The sequence below is a fragment of the Atractosteus spatula genome, chromosome 16, assembly GCF_055471065.1.
Source record: "Atractosteus spatula isolate fAtrSpa1 chromosome 16, fAtrSpa1.hap1, whole genome shotgun sequence".
NCBI lineage: Eukaryota > Metazoa > Chordata > Actinopteri > Semionotiformes > Lepisosteidae > Atractosteus > Atractosteus spatula.
In genome coordinates this window covers 9,665,906-9,686,785 of record NC_142721.1, presented here as the reverse complement: position 1 = coordinate 9,686,785, position 20,880 = coordinate 9,665,906, and the positions used below count along the sequence as shown (strand labels likewise).

The window sequence follows — 20,880 nt, the reverse complement described above, 5'->3', positions numbered from 1 at the left end:
GCTTGCTTTAGAAGCTTTTTAATGACTACCACTAATGGCTTCTGATGATTACTTCAGCCTTTGACCTGTCTACAGTGTAGTATTAACATTTATGTTAAAAAATAACAATCTAGTTTGTATTTCCACTGAACTGTTAATAATGCAAAGTATGAGGAATCACAAACAGGGAATCCAGGGCTTATTTGCCTGATTATATTCAGAATAAAAAAATACATAAGCAATTTAAAGCTTTCCAAATCACTGTTAACATACATTGTTTTATAATGTCAATTGAAACTGTTCTGGAAGTTCATTATTTGCCAGTTCTCAGAGTTGCTTTCTAAGATCTAGCCTCAAATATCTGGTTGCAACTAAGTCTCACATCAACAACCTGCTATCAAAGTGAGTCTCTGTCAATTGGAATTTCATATTATAATATAATCTCAAAATTATAGAAATATAACTGAAAATATTACAATACTATAACGTTACAAATGCATGTATTACAATGATATGAGTCATTGTAAGACACTTTTTTGACATGCAAAAATTTAACCCAGAATGGTGTCTTGAGTCACCGACTAGTATTGCTTGGAGTCATTAGGAGATTTGGGTCAGGTGATATCTGGTATGAAAATGTAACATTTCATCTGGAGTGTAAATTCAATCGTGCTTTACTTTTTATAATCTAATATTAAACTTACGCTGTATGTGCACGTGATCTTCTATTATGCATCCTATTTTTTAAACAACAAATTACGATGGCACAAACGAAGATCATCATTGCATTTTACTTTGTAGCCATACGTGTTTATGAACACAGTGAGAACCCTGATACAACTAATAAAATACGCAGGTAACATAAAGTGATGCGTTAAAACCTGATTAAAATGCTGTGTTTTTACATCATTTTACACAAAGACTGACAAGGCAAAGAATGCTTCTGTCTTGGCCTTCACAGAAAGTAAAAAATAAACATGCATGACATGAAAAATAAGTCACTCTTTAATTATTTCGGTTCATTGTAACCCCTGCAGTGAGCTTGTTAAATTCATGAATTGTTAAATTCATTGTTATCGTCTACATGTGACAACTGACTTGAACTATTGCAATTTTCTTTGGGGAGGAATACATATAATTGTCTAAAGTACATGTCAAATTCGTGTCTTCCTTTTCCTATTTGTTACACAACTTCACACAGCTCCGAAGAATTACCTGCCTCTCCCTTAAGTTCAATGACAGATAAAGATTGTAACTTGCTTGCAACCCAGCTGGTAGGAGGTGCATCCTGGGAAATAAACCAACATGGGGATCAGATCCAAGTAGCACCATGCAGTTCTAACATCATGACTGAGTGAGAGACAGGAACAATAATAATCATCATACAATAATCTGATCTATCAAGAGTCACTGTGTGGATTCCCCCCTGTGCCATCGCTTAGCGAGTCTGCGTTTCCCGATCTATACTCCGAGACAATGTGATTGTTTCTGGCTGGCCCTGTGCTTGTATGTGTGCGTGCTTTAGAAAGCTCTACGGGGGAAGTGCATCACTCCCGATCTTCTCCGGATGATGGACAGGAACTACCCGACTTCCAGCTTTACAGACCCGCTGGCTTCACCAGCACAGACCGCAGCTTGGGCCTACGAGCGCAGCACCGCAAGCATCAAGCCTAGGTAAGAGAAGAAGGGGAGGGCGGCTCATCTTAAAAAGAAAATCCCGGTGATGTAAGGCCTAGCGCAACAAAATGTCGAGTTTTTTTTTAAGTTTGCGTGCCGTCTTATATAGGACACCGAGTTAAAAAATATCGTCTTTCGTGCAATCATTCACTGTACCGAGTTAGGCATCTGTTTGCAAATGGAAATGGTGGACTTTGGGAAATCGCTGCGCTACATTGTGACACTTATTACAATGTTGAAACTTAATTGCCATTAAACAGAATGCAATATTTATATTTAGATACGCTCACCATTGAAGTTCTGTGAATTCTGAAAATTATGAACTGTGCATTTGATCCGATCAAGAAGAATAAACATTAGTCTGTGTCTTTCATGTGTATACGAAGAGTAAGGTTTTTTTTTCCACAAGTTGACACAGCTTTTTTTCTTCATTTCAAAAACATTAGTTCTAACCTTAAACAGACAACGTGTCGTACACGAGAGTGTTTAGTACCGCACTGCTTATTGCCATCAAATGGATACATATAATAATCAGATTTATTTAATTTGTTTCTGGGAACTTTGGCGGATTTGATTGTGTAGTTAACCACTGGACTGAGTGTATATATAAAAACTTGTCCATATCCAATAATATGATTACGTATTAGGAATTTTGTTTGTTGAAATAACTATTTTTACTAAATTAAGAGTAACACGTAGCAAAATAGGTCCTCCGTGGAGGCGTGGCCTTGTTTGTCAACATAAAAGGCTGCATTGTTTGGAAATTAAAAAGTGCAGTACAAATCATACACATTGATTTTTATTATCTCCAATAACAGTGACCTTGCTTGTTCCGTTTTCTGATAAGAGAATACCCTTGGTTTGCTATTTTAGGGAGAAACCCATTTGAAGTCAGTTAATGTTGTCATTTGTTGTTGTTGATGTTGTATCAGCTTTTAACGGAGCGGTGTCGTGCTATATTCCTTCATGGCCCATTATGGAGAAGTCATGTAGACGTGCAACATTAGAAAAAGGAGTTGCCCTGAAGAAAACTGAAGAGATGGGGAAAAAACATGACACGATTTTTTTGGCTCTTATTAAAGTGTCATCCACATATAGCAAACGTTTAAATATACTAGGGTACAGTGATAGGCTTAGCAACATTATTAATGATGACAATGACTTTTGTTTTTGTTCCGAATTCCGAATAAACAAAAACTGAAAACGCTCTAAAACGCACATCTTCACACAGATTAAATCCGCCGTCTATTGATTTAACTGGAAAATAAAAATAGTCGCATCATTCTGTTTTGTAGCTGCAGTCATGTGGGGAGTCGTATGTTTCTTCTTTGCCTGATTTGGAAAATTATGTTTGTAGCTAAAAATCGGACTCTCAAGATTTTACTACATTGTAACAAAGTAACTACAGCACTTTCACAAACCCCAGCTTTAGAAACAGTACGATCCCAAACTGTTTTCACATAAAGTGAAAATAAAATCTACAATAGCAGGCCTGTGTATATATATTGAACTGTATTGTACTTGCCCAATATTTCCTAAACTGAATGCAGTCTGCAAACATTTCTGTATCATAATACAGAACACATTTTAATTATTTAGGCTATATCCTTTTGTTTCCTGATAAAAATCATGATTTGTATTCTTAATGTTAATGTGGAACATTTGATTAAACATTCATTGTTCAGCTTGATATTTCCAAACATTTCTGTGGAATGGAAGAGCAGTCAACAAGACTCACCTTGCAGACATGCTATAACCAGGTTGATATGTTTCAAGGGTTAAGTTGTGAGAGTCAGAGAGTCTTAACACAGGAGTAGCTAGAATCTCGAAGGTGCCGAGTTGCAGAGGTAACTCACAATAGTTAATCTAGTGAACATGTACCTGGAACAAAATGCAAAGAAATAAAGTCAAGTCCTTGTTGTGTCATGACTAGCAGGGCCCCACCAGCCCTGACACCAGCTGGGAAATAAATAAATCAACATAAAAATGTAAGAAATAGCATGAATACCTTTCTCACTTAAAGTGTCACAACACCAGACTGAAGATCTGCAGCGGGGATTCTAGTATTATTTCAGTAATTTTCAAAATCGAACGGAAATTTCATATTGGATTCCTTTTGGTTGAAATAACGATTGCAAGGAGGGTCATGGACTCTGATACAGTACATGAAGTACATAATTAGATGTATTTTATTTCAAAAACTGCGTTAAAAGTGTTATGTATGCTCGCTGGGAAAAGGGAAGGGTAATTATGCTCACAGCTATTCTTCTCCATTGCTGGTTTTAAGTGCATAAGACTCTTAAAAAAATAAAAGATTATAGCTCAAATGTAAATTTTGGCGCCACCTCTTTGCTTTGTTCTGTACTCTGTGTCTACAGTAGGTTCAACACGTGCATGAGGGCTGGGGCTGTGTTTTCTTGTCTGTTGATATTTGATCAGGTTCTTTAAAGCACTTTCCAGTATCTGCTCCGAGTCAGCATTGGGGGGGGAAAAAGAGAAGGAAAAGGTTTTAACCCTGCTGTTTCCTGAATATGAATGTCAGTGCACATACTATATCTGGAGGCAATTGCCACAATTTGTCTGCCTTTGTTTATAGGTTGTTTTCAGCACACATCCTCCTTGACATGATAAGGTCACTTCAAATATGTCAGTGCGCTGGCTGTGAAGGGATTTAGGTCTTGTCAAATAGTGATACTGTGTACACTGAGAGAAACTCTTGACCAAAGGCCTTTTTGGTCACATATTTACTGTTCAGCATGCTGGAGGAATTTCAGGGTTTTCCCTAATTTCAGGAACTGCAACAAACTCGGAAAGCTAAATTTGCAGTGCACAGGGCATAGAAAAGCGATCGCAAAGGCTTAATTACAAAAGTGCAAGGATGAATTGTTGACAGAGGGTGAGATACCACAGCTTTTCACGTAACGGGATGAGTAAATGCTAGGTTCAGAAGAGGAAGGAATGTGTACAGTAAAAGTAAATATTTAATGTAAAAAAATAATTCAGAAACACATCTGCTAAAACTATTTTTTTTGTGTAACAATATAAGTTGATGCACATTTGAAGATGTATCAAGTAAGGACGCGCCACAATTTTTGTTTGATTTTTTTTTTACTGCTCACTGTTATTGTTCACTGGTTTAGGAATGTATAGTGTAACTTCAGAGCTTTAGCATAGATAAAGTGTGCTTGTGATTCCGAATTTCAGGAAAAGTATGCTTTTCCTTGAAAGCAAAGCAGTGACGACAGTGATTACAGGTCCTGTTCATATCTTGAGTCACTGATCACGAGTGACAGAAAAATCTGAGCCTTTTCTCAAGCTTTAATATGATCATATTCAGTCAACCTTCAAATACTACATAAAATATCATTGAATTATGGAGTGGTTCGTGACACCCTTAAGCAATACACAAAACAGACACTCTTGTGATTTGTTTTTGCAGATTGTTTCAAGTGATGTAATTTTTCACTGGTGGATTGATCTAAGCAACAAAAGAATGTACCAAATTAATGTCACAAAGGAGACGCCTTATTCTACTAGTGCTGCATGTGTTAGTGATGTGCAGCCTAGATAGAATTAAAGGATATGATATTTTTTATTCTTCAAGACTGCACTGCACTTACAGAAGTGCACTCGTGTGCACAAAAATAAGAGAGCTTTTATATTGGCATCAGTATATTTGATGGACTAGATTCTTAATGTTTTTGTGACAAGCAAACACTAGGCAAAACTCTCATTCACATTAATAAACATCTTTTATTACACTCTTTACAACATTATGTTTAAAATCATTTTGTTTGAAATGCACTTCACACAGTGTGATACAGCAGTGTATCCTGGATATAGATTCAGGAGAAGAGAGCTGTGGCCTAGTGTTTAGTTAGCAAATGGAAAGGACCTAAAAAAGACTGAAATTGATTTAAGAAATGGTTTTATCTTGGAAGTATTTTGCCAGTACAATGAATATTGCACTGCTGCAACAGATGGAAAAATCCAGAAAACCGGTTGTTAGGAAGCTGATTAAAGTGTTCTGTAATGATTTAAATTGTGAGAACATATCTGTTGGCTCATTTGACTTCACTTCTGTCTTTTGTACTGTGAAAGGTGTTAACAATAATGGCCATTTAGTAATTACTTACCAAAGTAAAGTTTGCTTCTATAAATGATTATTGTTGAAATGTTGATAGAATTCACAACAAACATGCTACAAGTGTATACAATTGTGTCTGGAGCATTTTGAAGCCCATATAATTTAATGGGTTGGAGAATTTAATTTGTACTGTGGACCGATAACAGTTAGGAATGATACTGGAAAAAAATTCCTAGAAAAGACACTGTTTTTTGTCTGATCCACAATCTTTTAATGGTTTTTTTGCCTTGTGGCTATGATTATTAGACACTAATGGACTCAGCTGAAATGCTCTTTAAGGATATAGTTTATCTTCCAGAAATCGCAGTGAGTCCGTGTGTTTTGAAGTACTGATCTTTTTTTTTTTTTACTGACTGGATGCCTACTTTGAGTTCACAGCCCATGTGTATTTACAGACAACAGCACTAGGTAAGTGTGAGCACAGGTCTCAGATGATGCACATGAAAACATTCACTAAATCAGTCATGTAACTGTTGGAAAAAATTCTAAAGTTTTTTTTTCATTATACAAATCCAGCTTTTGTTTTGTTTTCTAAAATGTGAATAATAAACAAGGATAGGACTTGGCTCGTCATGTGGTTTGTGTAATGTAATTGTTTTCAGAATGGCATGTTTCTACTGGTGCACAAAGCTTTCCTAGTATCCTTAACTTTCTGGATTAAATAAACATTTTATTGCCTTGTCTAAACCTTTTTTAGGTATTGCATCTAAAAAACATTGGTGCTTTTAATGCCTCAGAACATGTGACCTTTTGGGAAATTGACTTCCTCTTAAGAATTAACAAATCTATATTAATATTAACTGGAACTTGGTCTGCTTAAGAAAAAAAACCTTTTCGGTTTCACATGAGTGCTGGGAACAGGTTGGTTCTTCAAAAATGCATATGATAAAGTTCACTTCTTGACCTCCCAAAATGACAAAACAAAATCATAAGAGCCCTTAGTGTACTGGGACTTAAATAGTTGTACTTTGTTTTTTATCTGCCCAAGATCAGTTGTTTATAATACAACATAACAGAATCATACTCATAAAGTTATGTATCATACAATATCTTGAATTCATTTGTTTTTTTGAAGGTATCTTTCTGCATATTGGATACTGTGTTGTAACTCTAGTGGTACTGCTGATGTTACCTTTTCTACAAAAGAAATATGCGGATGTTTGCTTTCTGTAGGTAGGCTACATCTGTTGTGTTAAAGCTTACGAAAAAGATTATAAACACCTAATCTCTTTTGTAAAACAAATCCTTCTGTATTTGTCAACAAATGGTAGAGTAAAATGCAAAACCACTGCCCTCTTGTTACTGAAAATTAAGAGGATGGAGTTTTCCTCAGCTTGCTTTTTAATGTGCGTCTCTTAAGATTCTTCATGATGTACAGTATATCTGTTGGCCAAAAGGCAGTCCAAGTGAGATTCTTCTCAGCTGTGACCTTCATAAGAGTGTCATATTTAAGAATCGAATAGATCTTTATATAAACATAAATGGAGAAACATTTTAATGCTAATCTCTTCTACTTTGGCCTGTAATTAGGTCTGAACTGAGATGTGTGTTTTGGATTTATTTTCCCTGCCAAGGAAAGGATTTCTGGTGTTTAAGACAGACTGGCCAACAACATAGAAACGATTACACTTCATGGCCAGTGGTTGTTTTCTGTACTCAAAAATGCACCGTTATTTAAATGTGAATAAGTGATACATTTCCAGACATATATTACATTCTCCAAATAATGTTGTAGCAGTTGTGACAGTGTCAAAATGTACTCAATACTGTTTGATGGGAAGGACCTCTTGTATGTAATTTATAATAGTCACAGGGTCACTTTTAATGGAAGATATAATCTGCTGGACTAATAGGAACTAACAAGAGCATTGAACTTGCTTTCTAGTGTATGTTTCCAAACAAGACTTAACATGTTGTGCAATGTATTCTTTCAAATAGGATTTGGAAACATCTGTGAAAGAGAGGTTCAGGTGAAAGAATGATGTATTCAAGTTATGAATCAAGGCCTATAATCAGACAAAATAGCAAAGTTCCTCAACCTGTATTTATGAGCAGTGTGAGATCTGCTTTGAGAAGGATCATGTAGTTCCAGATCGATCTAATTAAATGTTCTTAGGTTTATTGCTGATAATTGCAAGGGATGGGCTACGTACAGACGCAGTACCCAGTGAAAACAGGAACAGTATGGTAAGATATGTGTCAGACCCAGAATAATAGATGATTTAATCGTGTTTGCAATGGTCTTCTAAAGTGGCCTGCCTTTTACTGAATGTCAGAACACGGGATTATCTGTAATGTATTTATAAAGTTTATTGATTACTATTGTTCACCATTCCATGGTTTAAAGCATCAATATTTCTATATATACTTTAGTAAAACATTTCTAGGATACTACAGCTAGCTTACAGGTTAACTGCAATTTTGCAGTCGTGCAAATGAAAGCACCCTTGGAGAATTCAGCTTTGACAGCATATCTGTTGTGTTTTATTAAATGTGCACTCTCAATGCCTGAGGTAAAGCTCTGTTGACTGTTATCTTACGAGGTTATGCCTTTCTGACTTCGTATTGTTGTTCACTGTGCAGTTTGAGCTATGGAGCTACGCATCCTGAAACAGAGCTTCTCCACAGACAGACCTATGCTGCTTCCCATCAGCTCCCTTCATATGCTGCTGCACATCATGCCACAGGTGAGAGAGGTCAAAGCAGTAGTCCTGCAAGGCCTTGATCCTCCAGGTTTCGGAAGACAACTTCAGTCACTATGGAATTTAAAATTGCAGAATTTGAAATCAGCCGATGTCATGTTACATTTTTGATGCACTTCTAAAACCACATGTAGTGTTTTGTGTACAGTTTTGGTCACCTTGCTACATAAAAAGCCTTTGCTTCTCTGGAATCTGTTTATAGAAATGTGGCCAGGTATATTTCTTGGCCTAAAGGACTGATCTACACAGACAGAATAAAAAGTTGTTTCGTTCTAGTCTTGAACAAATTAAACAAGCAGGGCTGATTCAACTTTTCAGAACCCTCAAAAGTATTGACAAAGTCAAAATAATGAACTTAAGAATCCATGAAACATGAACCAGGGGACACAAGTGGAAACTGGAAAAGCATTTAAATATGAGAACAGGAGGCACTTATTATGCAAAAAGTTGTTAGCATTTAGAGCAAGCTTAACCTGCAGTGTTGCTGCATCTGGCACTCCGACTTCCTTCAGGAAATGACTAGAGGAGTTCCTCAGATCATTTAGCCATTAGCAAGTAAGCAAGCTAAATGCCCACCCCTCACATGTATCTTTTCTCATGGTCTTATGCCTACACCAACATGTTGTTGGGATTTGTTTTTTCCCCTAGGACTGTCGGGAATATTTGACACAGGTTTGCACACTGCTGGCAGTAACACTACTGAAACATCAGTCATGAATTTCCTCTCTGCTATCGAGTCCCGGAACCAACAGGCTGGACCAGCGGCAGCCGCCCTGCTCCCACAGTTCAGGACTCCATCCTGGCAGACAGGTACAGCTGGGACCTCCTGAGTGTTGTCAAGAGTGAAGTGTTTGGCTGGAACATGTCAGTTGTTCTGTGTGTTCTGCAGTCAGAGAGGAATTGCCAGGTGTTCCCTGAAAACGTTCCAAAGTTTGGTCCTGAGTTTCCTTAATTCCTTCTGTGCTGCCTTTGTGGCTCATTAATCGTGAACATAGAGACACACATGATTGGCGTACTTTAAGTGTCACGATCATTGATGTTTTTTTCTTTCCTCCGTTAGGCATGCATTCATCGGCGGCTACAGAGCTGTTTGTTACCGGAGCAATACCAGCTTCAGGAACGTTTCCCCCAACATCAGCTCTCTCTGCCTATCAGCATCCCAACACGTTCACCACAAGGAACTTTGCCACTACTCCATCTCTGACACTTCAGGATGCAGCTTTTAGCCCCTCGTCTAATGGCCTGTTGTCTCCCCACGATCCTTTGCTGCAGATCAAGTCAACCCAGGGCACTGTCCCGACTGCTTTGGCATTTGACCGCATTGGGAGCACTGTATTGAGTACCAGCCTCCCACCGCAGTCCTCAACATATCGTTCAGCCCAAGAATCGGCCCCTCATCTTTTGCAACCTCAGTTCAGTTTGCTACCCTCGTCCTTGGGAGGAGCACAGCAGGCGACTCAACCTTACAGCACATCGGTCTTCACAGGTTCAGCCACCTCCATCGAAAGAGCACTTCAGCGGGAATGTAGTGTTATCAAGCACCATCAGAGGCCTTCTAGTACCCAGTCAGTTCAGGCACAGTTGTCCAGCACTCAGCATTCTTTGCAAGGTTACCTAACCAGTGGAAGCGAAGTCGCTTTCCAGGATCCGTCAAGGCAATCAGCCATGCCGTGCAGCCCAATTGGAGACACTACTCAGGTGAGCAATGGAGGACCACAGCAAAAGACATCTCAAGCCACACTGGAGCAAACTCAGGCATATCCATCATCCATCCCTTCCCCGGGATTTTCATCTGCATCCAACACAAAAGCAAAAGACTGTTCTACAAAGCACACCCAGCCCTCCTCAAAGACCTCTAAATCCCAAAGTGTATCTCCTGATGTTCAGCCTCAGAGTTACCCCTCCCCTGTGCAGAAACAGAGTACAGTAATAGCCAGCCAGCCACAGGTCTACACCTCTGCACAGCTGCCTAGCTTAATGTCTGTAAGCCAGTCACAAAACTACGTGACTTCACAGGCCATGTCCAGTAGCGTCAGCCACTCACAGGTTTATTCTTCCAGTCAGTCAGAGAAGTTGCCTTCTTTGTATAAAACTCTTACTTCTTTCTCTGGCCAATCAGAAAACCTGACTTCTGCGAGTCAGACGCTTAGTTACTCTTCCAGTCAGCAGCAGGTGTTGTCTACAGTTGGACATAATGAAGAATACGTGGTTCAGGCACAGGATCTGTGTTCAGTTAACCCATCTCAAAGCTATTCTTCCAGCCACTCTCAGGGTATGCCTACTGTGAGCTATTCTGCACAGTCCCAGGGTCTTTCGTCCGTTAGCCCCTCACAGAGCTATGCTTCAGGACAATCACTTACTCTGACCTCACAGTCCCTCTCCTTCTCTTCCACTCGTGCCCAAAATTTACCAGCCTCGAGCCCTACCCAGAACTATATGCTAATGCATTCTTCGCCCAGCAGCCAGACAAAAAATGGATCACCGCCACAATCTCAGAAGTACCTGCCTCCAGTCCAGTCGCCTAGTTTTACATCCTCCTCCCATTCCCAGGCCTTACCGAACAACAGACCATCAGCTGACCTAAAGCCATCCTATGGTAAAAGAAAATCAGACTCAAATTTGTTTGTCCCCTCTAAGCAGGAAGAAGATGAATTTCCCATTCAGGACCTGCAGGCTCTGCAGCAGGCCTCTCTTGAGGCTTCAGCCCAGACACTTGCAGAAAGCGCAATAGGAGAGCAAACTACACCATATATTGTCTCAAAGACAGATGACCGGTATAATTCACAGAGTGTAATCCGGAGTAATTCACGGCCTGAAGATCAGATGGTTGGCCTTACACTTCAGGAATCTAAAAAAGGAGATAGGATGACTTCAATGAGCCACCATGGGCAACATATTGTAGGTGCCAACAATCGAGTAAGTCAAGACATTAAGAAAAATTCAAATTTAACACAACCGACACACATTACCATAAGTGCTGAAGATTTAAAGCAGCACTCAATGTTGCATAAGGTACCAGAATCCAGATCACAGAACCATCAGGCACAAGTTATCAGTGCTCAGCAACAACAACAGGGTCAGAATCATGCCACACGACAAGCTCAACACATACGTCTGCCAAGTGCTCAGGTGCTTCTGGAGCCCTCCCGAGATTTGCAGATGATTTTTCTCCAGCAGTCTCTACTGCACTCGGGCATTGATCCTTCTAAGATATCATCCCAGATGCAACAGATTCCAGCCCAATATCTGCAGATGGATGATCAGATTATTAACTCCAATGGTGGGCCAAATCAGTCACACCAGATTCTTTCTCCCAGCTCGGAGGTCTTGAAGATGGATGTTACAGAGTCTTCAAAATCACTACAGCAGCATTTGTCTCCAAAAGATAACTATAGCCAACCAAGTCAGCATGAATCTAAGCACCACTTTGCTCTCAGTTCCATCTGTTTTCCCGATTCAATGTTGCTGGCAGATGAGAGGAACATCCTTTCCAACGTGGACGATATTTTAGCTGCTACTGCTGCAGCATGTGGGGTTACTCCTCAGGATTTTGTCAAACCTAACTCCTCAGAAGGTGAAATCCCTTCGCTTGCAAGCCCAGCTGACTCAAAGACTCCTTTTCAGGTTGTCGAGGCAAGGCATGTTTCTCCCAGTTTCACCTCCCAGCATTCTGGTGTTGCCAACCCACAGAATATGAGCATGTCTCTAAATGGTGGGCAGTTAAATATGGGTATGCACTCAGTGTCAGCAGTGCAACCCAAGGCTTCAGGCCTTGAGCACCAGGGGCTGCAAGATTCAAACATACAGCCTGCGTTGACCTCTCCATCAGTTAACTCTAGGCACGAGGTTGGCGATAGGAATATGTCATCTGTACAGAAGTCAAGAGGCACGAACCACGAGTCAGAAGAGGAAAATGAGGATGTGCCTGACGATGAGGCTCTGAACCATAACGATCCTGACTTCATTCCCAGTGGCAGGAGCATAAGCGATGAAAGTGCTGCATCAGAAAATGAATTTAATTTAGCCAATGAGGAGTACGACCCTACTGGGCTCCTGAACAAGGCAAAATTGCAGATGGAGCAGAAGGGCAAAGCTCAGGTACAGCCTCGAGGGCGAATGAACAGCAAGAATGATGAGACAATGCTGGAGTTTTCTCCTGACGGGCTTCCAAAGAAAAAAAACAAGACTAAGGGGACAGGGAAGCCGGCCGCAGAGGATGAAAATGGCAACGCAAAGCCGATGAAACGAAGCGGCCAGGGCAAGCGACAGAACTCCAGGGGAAGTGACACCAATTCGCCTTCCACCTCCGACAGCTGCTACGACAGCTATCAGCACCAGGAGAGAATACGACAAAAAATTCGGGAGGTTGAGGAAAAGCAGCCGGAGGTCAAAACTGGATTCATAGGTTCTTTTTTAGACTTTTTAAAATCAGGACCTAAGCAGCAGTTTTCGTCTCCTCCGATACGAATGCCCAATCGCACAAGAAAGCCGCCTGTGGCTTCCATACGGCCCCCTTATCCTCTTCCCTTGCCTGTGAAGCCTCAGCCTTTAGCAGCACCGTTGATTTCTCCAGAGCCTGATAGCATAAGTCCTTCCAAGAGACTTGATGATGAGCTCAAAAAGAACTTGGAAACACTGCCGTCGTTTTCCTCTGACGAAGATGACTCTGTTGGAAAGAACCAGGACCTGCAGAAGAGCATATCCTCTGCCCTCTCTGCACTGGATGAGCCCTCTGAGAAAAAGATCAAGTCAGGTAACTAAGACTAGATCTATCATTGGCCGAAATTAAACAAGCAAAGGGGACTCCTTCATCTCTTTAAGTGGAATCCACTTCCATCCTCTTAATAGTTAGAAACTAAGTATTAAAACTGCTTCCATCATACAGATTTTAACATTTTAATTTGTAGTGTATATTTTTTCTGGTGTGTGCTAACTTGTTGTTTATTTGGATCTGAATAAAAATAACACTTTCTGTAAATGCTCATGCACTTTTCTTATTGTAAATCAACAGAAGCTGCAGAGACGAATCTTCTAGGTGCTGTAATAAAGCAAGAACAATCTCCAAGTATGCCTTCCTCAGTCTTCAAGTCCCAGGAACCTCCAGCTGCCGCAACTGAATCGCCAACACAAGATGAACTTCAGGACGTTCCCTCTGACCAGCTAGCGGTCAAACTGACATCGGTGGCTATTGAGGGCTTGACAGACGAAGATCAGTCAGACAGCGGAGGGGAGGGAATGTACAGGGAGCGAGATGAATTTGTTGTGAAGATTGAGGATATCGAATGCCTAAAGGTACTGTACATGCAGCTTGTGATTGCTGTAATGGCAACTGCTTTTCAGGGCACTTTAAGAACTTAAAGCTGCCAGTGAATGGACGGCCATATTCCTGTGCCCCAGTGATTCCTGATCTGATTCATTTTTTGTATATGTAACCATATTTTTAAAATGAATATTTTTGAGGATGTTTTCACATGGCATGTCTTAAAAATGCACTTCTTTGCCCAGTTACTTTCTACCACTTTTTTCAGCAGAAGTTGTATTTTTAAGCTTCATAGTGGGGGAAAAAAAAAGGAAATATGTAAGCAGAATGATGAGTGAGTTTGTGATTTAAAATCCCAGATGCGTATATATAGTTACAGCTTTGAGTGAAAGCTTACACATTGATTTTTGATTGATAGATGATTTTATCCTGTCTTTGTGCTTTTTTAAAAATTCGACATTAGTAGCAGGTTTTTGTTGACTGTAGGGTAACAGTTTTACTATCAGAAAAACAGTCTACTTTGCCCCCTTCAAAACAGACAATTCAGATGTTTTTTTAAACACATGTGTCTTTCATTCTGATTACAATAATTTAATTTACAGGAACACTATCAAGTCCTTCATTAGGATTTATCTGAATTGGAGAAATCCTTTATTTCCTTGTTAAATGTCGTAAATTTGCATTAAACAGGAGATGTAAATCTTATTGTTTACTTGTCACCGATTGCTGTAAGAGGTTTCAGGGAATTCTCTTCAGAATTAATCCAAACTCCTTGAAATGTATAAATGTTTAAGAATGAGTCAGTGTAGCAAGAAATAAGGAAATAAAACGGCTGCTAACACTTCTTGCCACATAATCTGCTTTAATGTTGGTCAGACGTAGGCTTTCCACTCCCTGGGGAATTCCATGACCAGAGGTTTCGATGGAATCACTTGTATTCTCTGGAATCCATAAACATTTGTGAAAACTAAACTGTTTTGCAACTATGTAACCTAAACAATGTTATATTAAAAAAAACACGATGTAATATATTAGTAATGCATAGTATTTTAACTGATTTGATTGCAGATAAGAGACCCTGCATAAAGCTGAGTCCACAGAATTCCCTAGGGTGCCATTTTCCGTGTCCTCTTAAAATAGGGAGACTGTTTACCCTTTTCTTCTATCTAACAGATAACACTAAGAGCAGGAAGGGAGCCACCAGCCATTTGGAAGGTGCAGAAGGCGTTGCTGCAGAAATTTGTACCTGAACTGAGAGACGGAAACCGAGTTTTTTCAGCTACCAATAGTGTAAGTGTGGTGCCTCTGATTGGTGTTATCGGCACATCAGGAGTGAGTGAATTCTTTACAAACGTGTAACAGTTCATCGTGATAAAGATGATCCTGACTCTGAACCAAATGAAGAGCTCCCCATTCTCACACTGCCTTGTTATTACGGTGTATTATATGTTGAGAATTTCAGAAGGCTGTTACTTAATTCTGTTTTTTTCCCCTTTCCACAGTATCTTGGGTACTTTGGAGATGCAAAAACCAAGTATAGGAGAGTGTACGTGAAGTTTATTGACACTGTGAATAAGAGAGAGTACGTCAGGGTCTGCAACAGGAAGCCAAGGTGCAAACCAATGCATTCAGTGAGGTATGAAAGTCAAAGAGAACATTGTGTCCGTCATGCTTGCCTGCTCTTATTTTAATCACCCATAGCTTGTAGCTGGAAGATGAAAGATGTAAGATTTGATGTCATTCACAACCCTGACAGGTGTTAAGCCCCACCAGCCTTTGGTAATGCCCCATGTGTCATTTAGGAGCAGGTGGGATTTTCAGTGGGTGGATTATCCTCAATCCTGAAATGGACTTTCGATTGGATATTTTAAATCCTCAAACTGCCAGCATTAACAAATCTGGCACATCCACTGTAAAACAAGCTGTTCTGTCCCTCCTGCCCCAAGTCTTTTTTTTCTTTGTTTGTTTGTTTTAAATTAATCTAAAAGAACGATGCACCAGTGGCTCAGATTATATTGTTCTATCTTGGATAATGAGCACACCTTTTTTCTTCCCTGCTGGTCTTCTCAGGGGCGGCCAGTCCAAATCGGTGCTCGGCAGCAGATCGGTTTCTGCCCCGGCCTCCGATCAAGCGGCCCCCAAGCCCACCTCGAGCAAAGGCTCCGCGGCCAAGCCCAAGGCAAAACAGCCGAAGGTCAAGGCGGAGCCGCCACCCAAAAAGCGGAAAAAATGGAAGGAGGAGTTTTCCTCGTCCCCCTCCGAGTCTTCTCCCGAAGCCGTCAGCGAAGACGACGGTGAGTTGTCACAGTGCTGCTTCTCCCGCCAGCTTCACTCAGCTCTTCTTCTTCTGTTCTTTTGAGCGCTGAATCCTGAGGGTTTCCGGGATCCTCTGGATTTTTCTTTTTTTTCCTGCTTTAATAAAGAAATCCTTGTTAGTTTTTTTGTGGTCTCCGTGATGAATATGGACTGCTTAATTCAGTAAGGCCTTTAATTCTGGAAGAAAAGAGTTCCCATCACACATTTTCTTAAGTGTTAAAGTAAAAGGACTGTTGTATCAGGGCATAAGTGCCAAGTAAGAGAGAATTTATCTAATCTTGAAGGCTCTGAATTAACTGCCTCTCCCCAGCTGCTTTTAATGTTGGAAACAATGTCTCCTGATATTTGTATTTCAGAGTTTACTCCTCCAGTTCCCTTCGCTACTCGTTTTTTGAACACCAGGACCATGAAAGAGACTTTCAAAAGCTACGTGGAGCTGTTAATCAGTGTCGCGCTGGACGCTGATATGATGGAAGCACTGGAAAAAGAGAGCGGTGAGCACCGATTATGAGAGAGCGAGACATTTGTTTTAAGTTCTCAGACTTGGAAGGCTCAATCAGAACTAAATCTGCTTGTAATGTGAAGATGTACAAAGAACACTGAAACTTTTGAAGTTGTAGTTTTGTAAGGACAGTAATTTCTTTGGGTTAGAAATATTTAATGTATCTTCATTTTATGTTATCTTGCAAGTCCAGTTTTTGTGATGGGGAAAAAATTAATGAATGACTTTGTCAAGTGGCTGGCAGAAAAGACATCTCTGTGGAATGACATTGAACCAGTGGACATTTCCATAACGTTACTTTCAGACTATCTGACTTATTTTTCTCTGAACGTTCTTCAGATGAACTGCTTCTTCCACACATGAAAAGAGTTGATGGTATGATCACTGATAACAGAAGGAGACTGCTTCCCAAACTTCGAGTTGGACAACTGTTCAAGGTATTGAATTTTAAAATTTGGAAAACTGGACTGGAGTTGAACATTCGTTTTCTGCAATTTCATAAGCCTTTAGCATAGATCCAGAGGTCTGCCCTTTGAGTTTACTACTGCATATTTTCTATTGTAATTTCTAGTTAGGTTTTAAATATTTTATACCGTCTAGCACACTGTAGACAAACCTAAAAAGATACATTTATTCCAAATTAGAATGCCAAACACGGATAACTTTGTGCTCTTGTGCTGTTTCTCTTTCAGAATGCATTGGACAGCTTTCCAGAATTATCAGTAGTAACGGACATGAAAAAGGATGGAGAAACTTCTTCTTTTAAAGTCCGATTAAGTGGGAAAGCTTACAACAAGAAGACTCTGAGGCCAACCAAAACCTCCAGCAAATTACCACTAGTAAGTCATGTACAGTTTGCTAAAGTAAGTTATAAACACTTCATTTCAAGTTTATAAAATAACCTTATAGAAGCTTGGAAATATTTTCAGAACAATTTTCAGAACCTGAGAGTTAAATACAATTTCCTCCAATTCTTGTTTCCTGAAACCCAGATATATACCGGTAACATACCTTAGTTATATTATGTGACCGTGAAATCCAAATGTTTCAGGAAAGCCTTTAGTTTTTATAGCACTTTCACAGGCTAACTTCTTTTCCAGAAACATCTACAATTCAACCAATGCGGAAGGGACTGCAAATGTCTGATTGTTACTAAACATAAAATATATTTTAGGTCAGGGTGTAATTTAAAAGATAAAAACTGCAAAAAGATTGCAAAAGGGCAAGAATTTCAACAAGTGACACATTAAAAGCTCATTTTCATCAAATCTTCACTGCACCTTGTAATGTTGTGAGCAGCTTTTGTCTTGATATGTAAGAGAGAACAAAGGAAAAATAAAATTGACCACTAGGTGGTGTCTATGATAAGCAATGAATTTTCCTACCAGTGAAAATGACAAATTGCCCAAGCACCGCTTACTGTAATTTAGCATTAAATTACTATGTTTGTATTCCACACAACACTTGAGGGATGATTTTTATGTGTTTACAACTTAATTTCTTGGCCTTAATATTTTTTCCCTTAACATGCCAGCTTTTTCCTAGCCTAGGGAACAACAATTCCAAAAACAGTGTTCGCTTTGGAGTAGTTTTCACCACAGTCCATACAAAGCAGGATTCCGAAAGTAGTATTTTTGAAGATCTTAGTAGGCACCAATAACCTCTCTATAAAATATTTCTTCAACCTGTTTTATAGGAATATACTGTGGACAAGGAAAAAACCCACTGGTTTTCATTGTACCATTCACTCCAACATTACAAATATCACACGTACCTTATGTGTAAAGATGAGGTAAGTATAGTGTTCTTTTTCCTTGAGGTATTTGCCCAGAAGAATCGGGAATCGGAAATGTCGATTTTTTTTAAACTCTTTTTAGACAGCATTTCATATTCATATTGAAGGTTTCTTTTCCTTGCCACTTTTATGCTATGTGGAATTTTAGGATAAATGTGCTGCAAACACTGCTTGCTTCAGTGTCTTTGTTTTCCGTGGAGGTAATTGGAATTTTAAACATTTTAGATATTTGCATGTATTTTATGTTGATGTTTCTATTCTCTTTACAAAAGCATGGACACGTAACCCCAAAGTTGAATATTTTCCATGTTCTCCTTGGATAAAATGATTTTCTAATTTATAGCATTTAGTCTATAAAAGTTCATGACTATTACAAACACTGGGTGTACTGTTGCAATGTTAGTGCAGTTGTGTTTATCGCAGCAGTGATTATTGGCTTTAGGGATAAGGCTGTGAACATATACCCTTTTAAAAGGGTACAATTTTGCACATTCTGGAAAGGTATTTTCTGAGCAGTTGACCAGTGTAGTTCTATCTTCCTTTTGCTTTTTTTTGAAAGCGAGTCAAATCTATTGCACGTTTCTTTCCCCAGATTGCAGCGCTTCAGAAACAGAGCGAGGAGGATCTGGGGCAGGAGGAGACTGTACAGCTCTGTATGAAAAATGCCAGATGGGTAGAAAGTCTCTTTGATAAGTTTGGTGAACTTCTGACACAAGTACAGCAGACCTGTTTATAGCAGGACGGGGGGGGGGGGGTGTGGAAGAAAACTTGGTAGTTCTTTCGAAGTCACGTTTTAAAATAAACACTTGTGAAGCACTAATGATGTACAATACAGATATAATGAAATGTAATGTTGGCATTCTGCAATGCCAGGCAAGCTCTTATAAGTGGGCATTTTCGCTTCAATAATGGATATGCTGCACATGGTGCTGAAGAACAGAGTTTTCCATTGCTCTGTTTAATATGAGAAGTCATGTATTTTATGCTGGCCAACATTTTTGAAAAAATAAATTTTCTACTTTGTAATCCTTTTTCGGTAACATGCTTTTTTTGTAGGACATGTGTGACAGATCAAGTGGCAAAACAAGCCCTAGATATGAACCGATTTACTAGCATAGGAATCAAAACACTTTAAATCAGAAAAGAGTAAACGCTTTAATATTTTTTTGCCTCTAGACAGTCATTAAGAAATAATTATAAAATGGTGGGGGTAATTATATACAGTATAAATATATATTAAAACATCCATTTCTATAATGGAGCGCCAAATTTATATAGAATATTGTAAATTTTGTAAAGAGAGCCAGTGTGTCATTACATTCTTTTAAAGAAAGAAATTGACATAATATAGAAAACAACTTTTTTGCTTTAAAGACTCCTTTTATTATAACAATGGTTATAAGTCTGAACACGGAGTTGGTGCAATCCTAATACTGCTTTTTGTGACATATTTTATTGTAATGAAATGCAATGACCTTAACTATTTTCTCTGTTTGAATAAAAGCGAAAAGAATTTGCCTTTATACTGTTTTCTTTACAAATGTACATTTTATCTCACTAATAGTTGTATTTTTCACAGAAGAAAATATTGTGGTTGAATTTGTTTCATGTATCTTTGTAATACACTTTTCATGGATTCAAGAAAAAAATCCCTATACATTTATATGTTGATTACATATTGTATACTATATATCTTGAGGTAATCTTCTTTCTTTGTTAATACAAGTTTGCTTCAATGTTAACCAGAATATGCATACAGTATTTGACTAGTTTTGCTTTTCAAGTGTAGCTGTGTTACACACTGCAATTATTTTCTGATACATGAAAATAAATTTCCTACTAAACGAGGACACTGAGGTTGTGGTTGTTTGTCCAGATCCTCTCAGTAGTATTTGAAGGTATTGGACCTTGTCAGCTTCATCACATTCTAGATGACTTATCCTGCTGGTCCCATGTGAGACAGGAGCCCTGTCTTGTGCTGTGGAGTGTGCCACACCTTGTGTAAGCCCAAGATCTTCCAGTTCAGTCACCACAGCCCAGTTCCATGTTGTTTTTGTTCTGCCCTGTTTACTTCACTCAGCTGGTGACCAGCTTAGAGTAACCTTTGGTATTCGATCTTGGAACATTCTTAGTATGTTTTTGAGACCTACTATCCAGCGAGTCTTAATCTGAAGGACAGTGCTTCTCGTCTCCACCGAAGTCCAGAAATCCAGTCTTCTTGTACAGTTCCTCATTAGAAATTTAATTTAGCCAGTAGATGTTACAAGTCTTGCAACCAATGGTTGCATGTCCCCAATAAGGTGGGGACATGAGATGCAGGCCTGCTGCAGTCCAGACGTCACTTGAAACCAATCCAACATGGCTGGTGTTTGTAGATTTGCGCATAGAGGCTGACAGTCTTACTTGGAATTCCGTAGATTTGGAGAATCATCCACCAGCTGTCACAGTGTACAGTCAAACTCCTTTCTGTGAATCTGATGTAGAAGTGTGAATTCCATTTCA

General features: G+C 39.3%; 1 protein-coding gene across 1 annotated transcript; it reads left to right on the top strand.

The window, feature by feature from the left end:
- The first annotated feature begins 1,313 nt into the window (after positions 1–1,313).
- On the top strand, positions 1,314–20,226 carry qser1 (glutamine and serine rich 1). Its single transcript, XM_088935206.1, has 13 exons — positions 1,314–1,653; positions 8,387–8,490; positions 9,154–9,315; positions 9,566–13,258; positions 13,517–13,797; positions 14,939–15,055; positions 15,268–15,401; positions 15,836–16,059; positions 16,438–16,575; positions 16,923–17,020; positions 17,276–17,422; positions 18,280–18,375; positions 18,971–20,226. The coding sequence occupies exons 1-13, from the start codon at positions 1,547–1,549 to the stop codon at positions 19,112–19,114; spliced, it is 5,445 nt and encodes a 1,814-aa protein (XP_088791332.1). The 5' UTR covers positions 1,314–1,546; the 3' UTR covers positions 19,115–20,226.
- Positions 20,227–20,880: the final 654 nt, after the last annotated feature.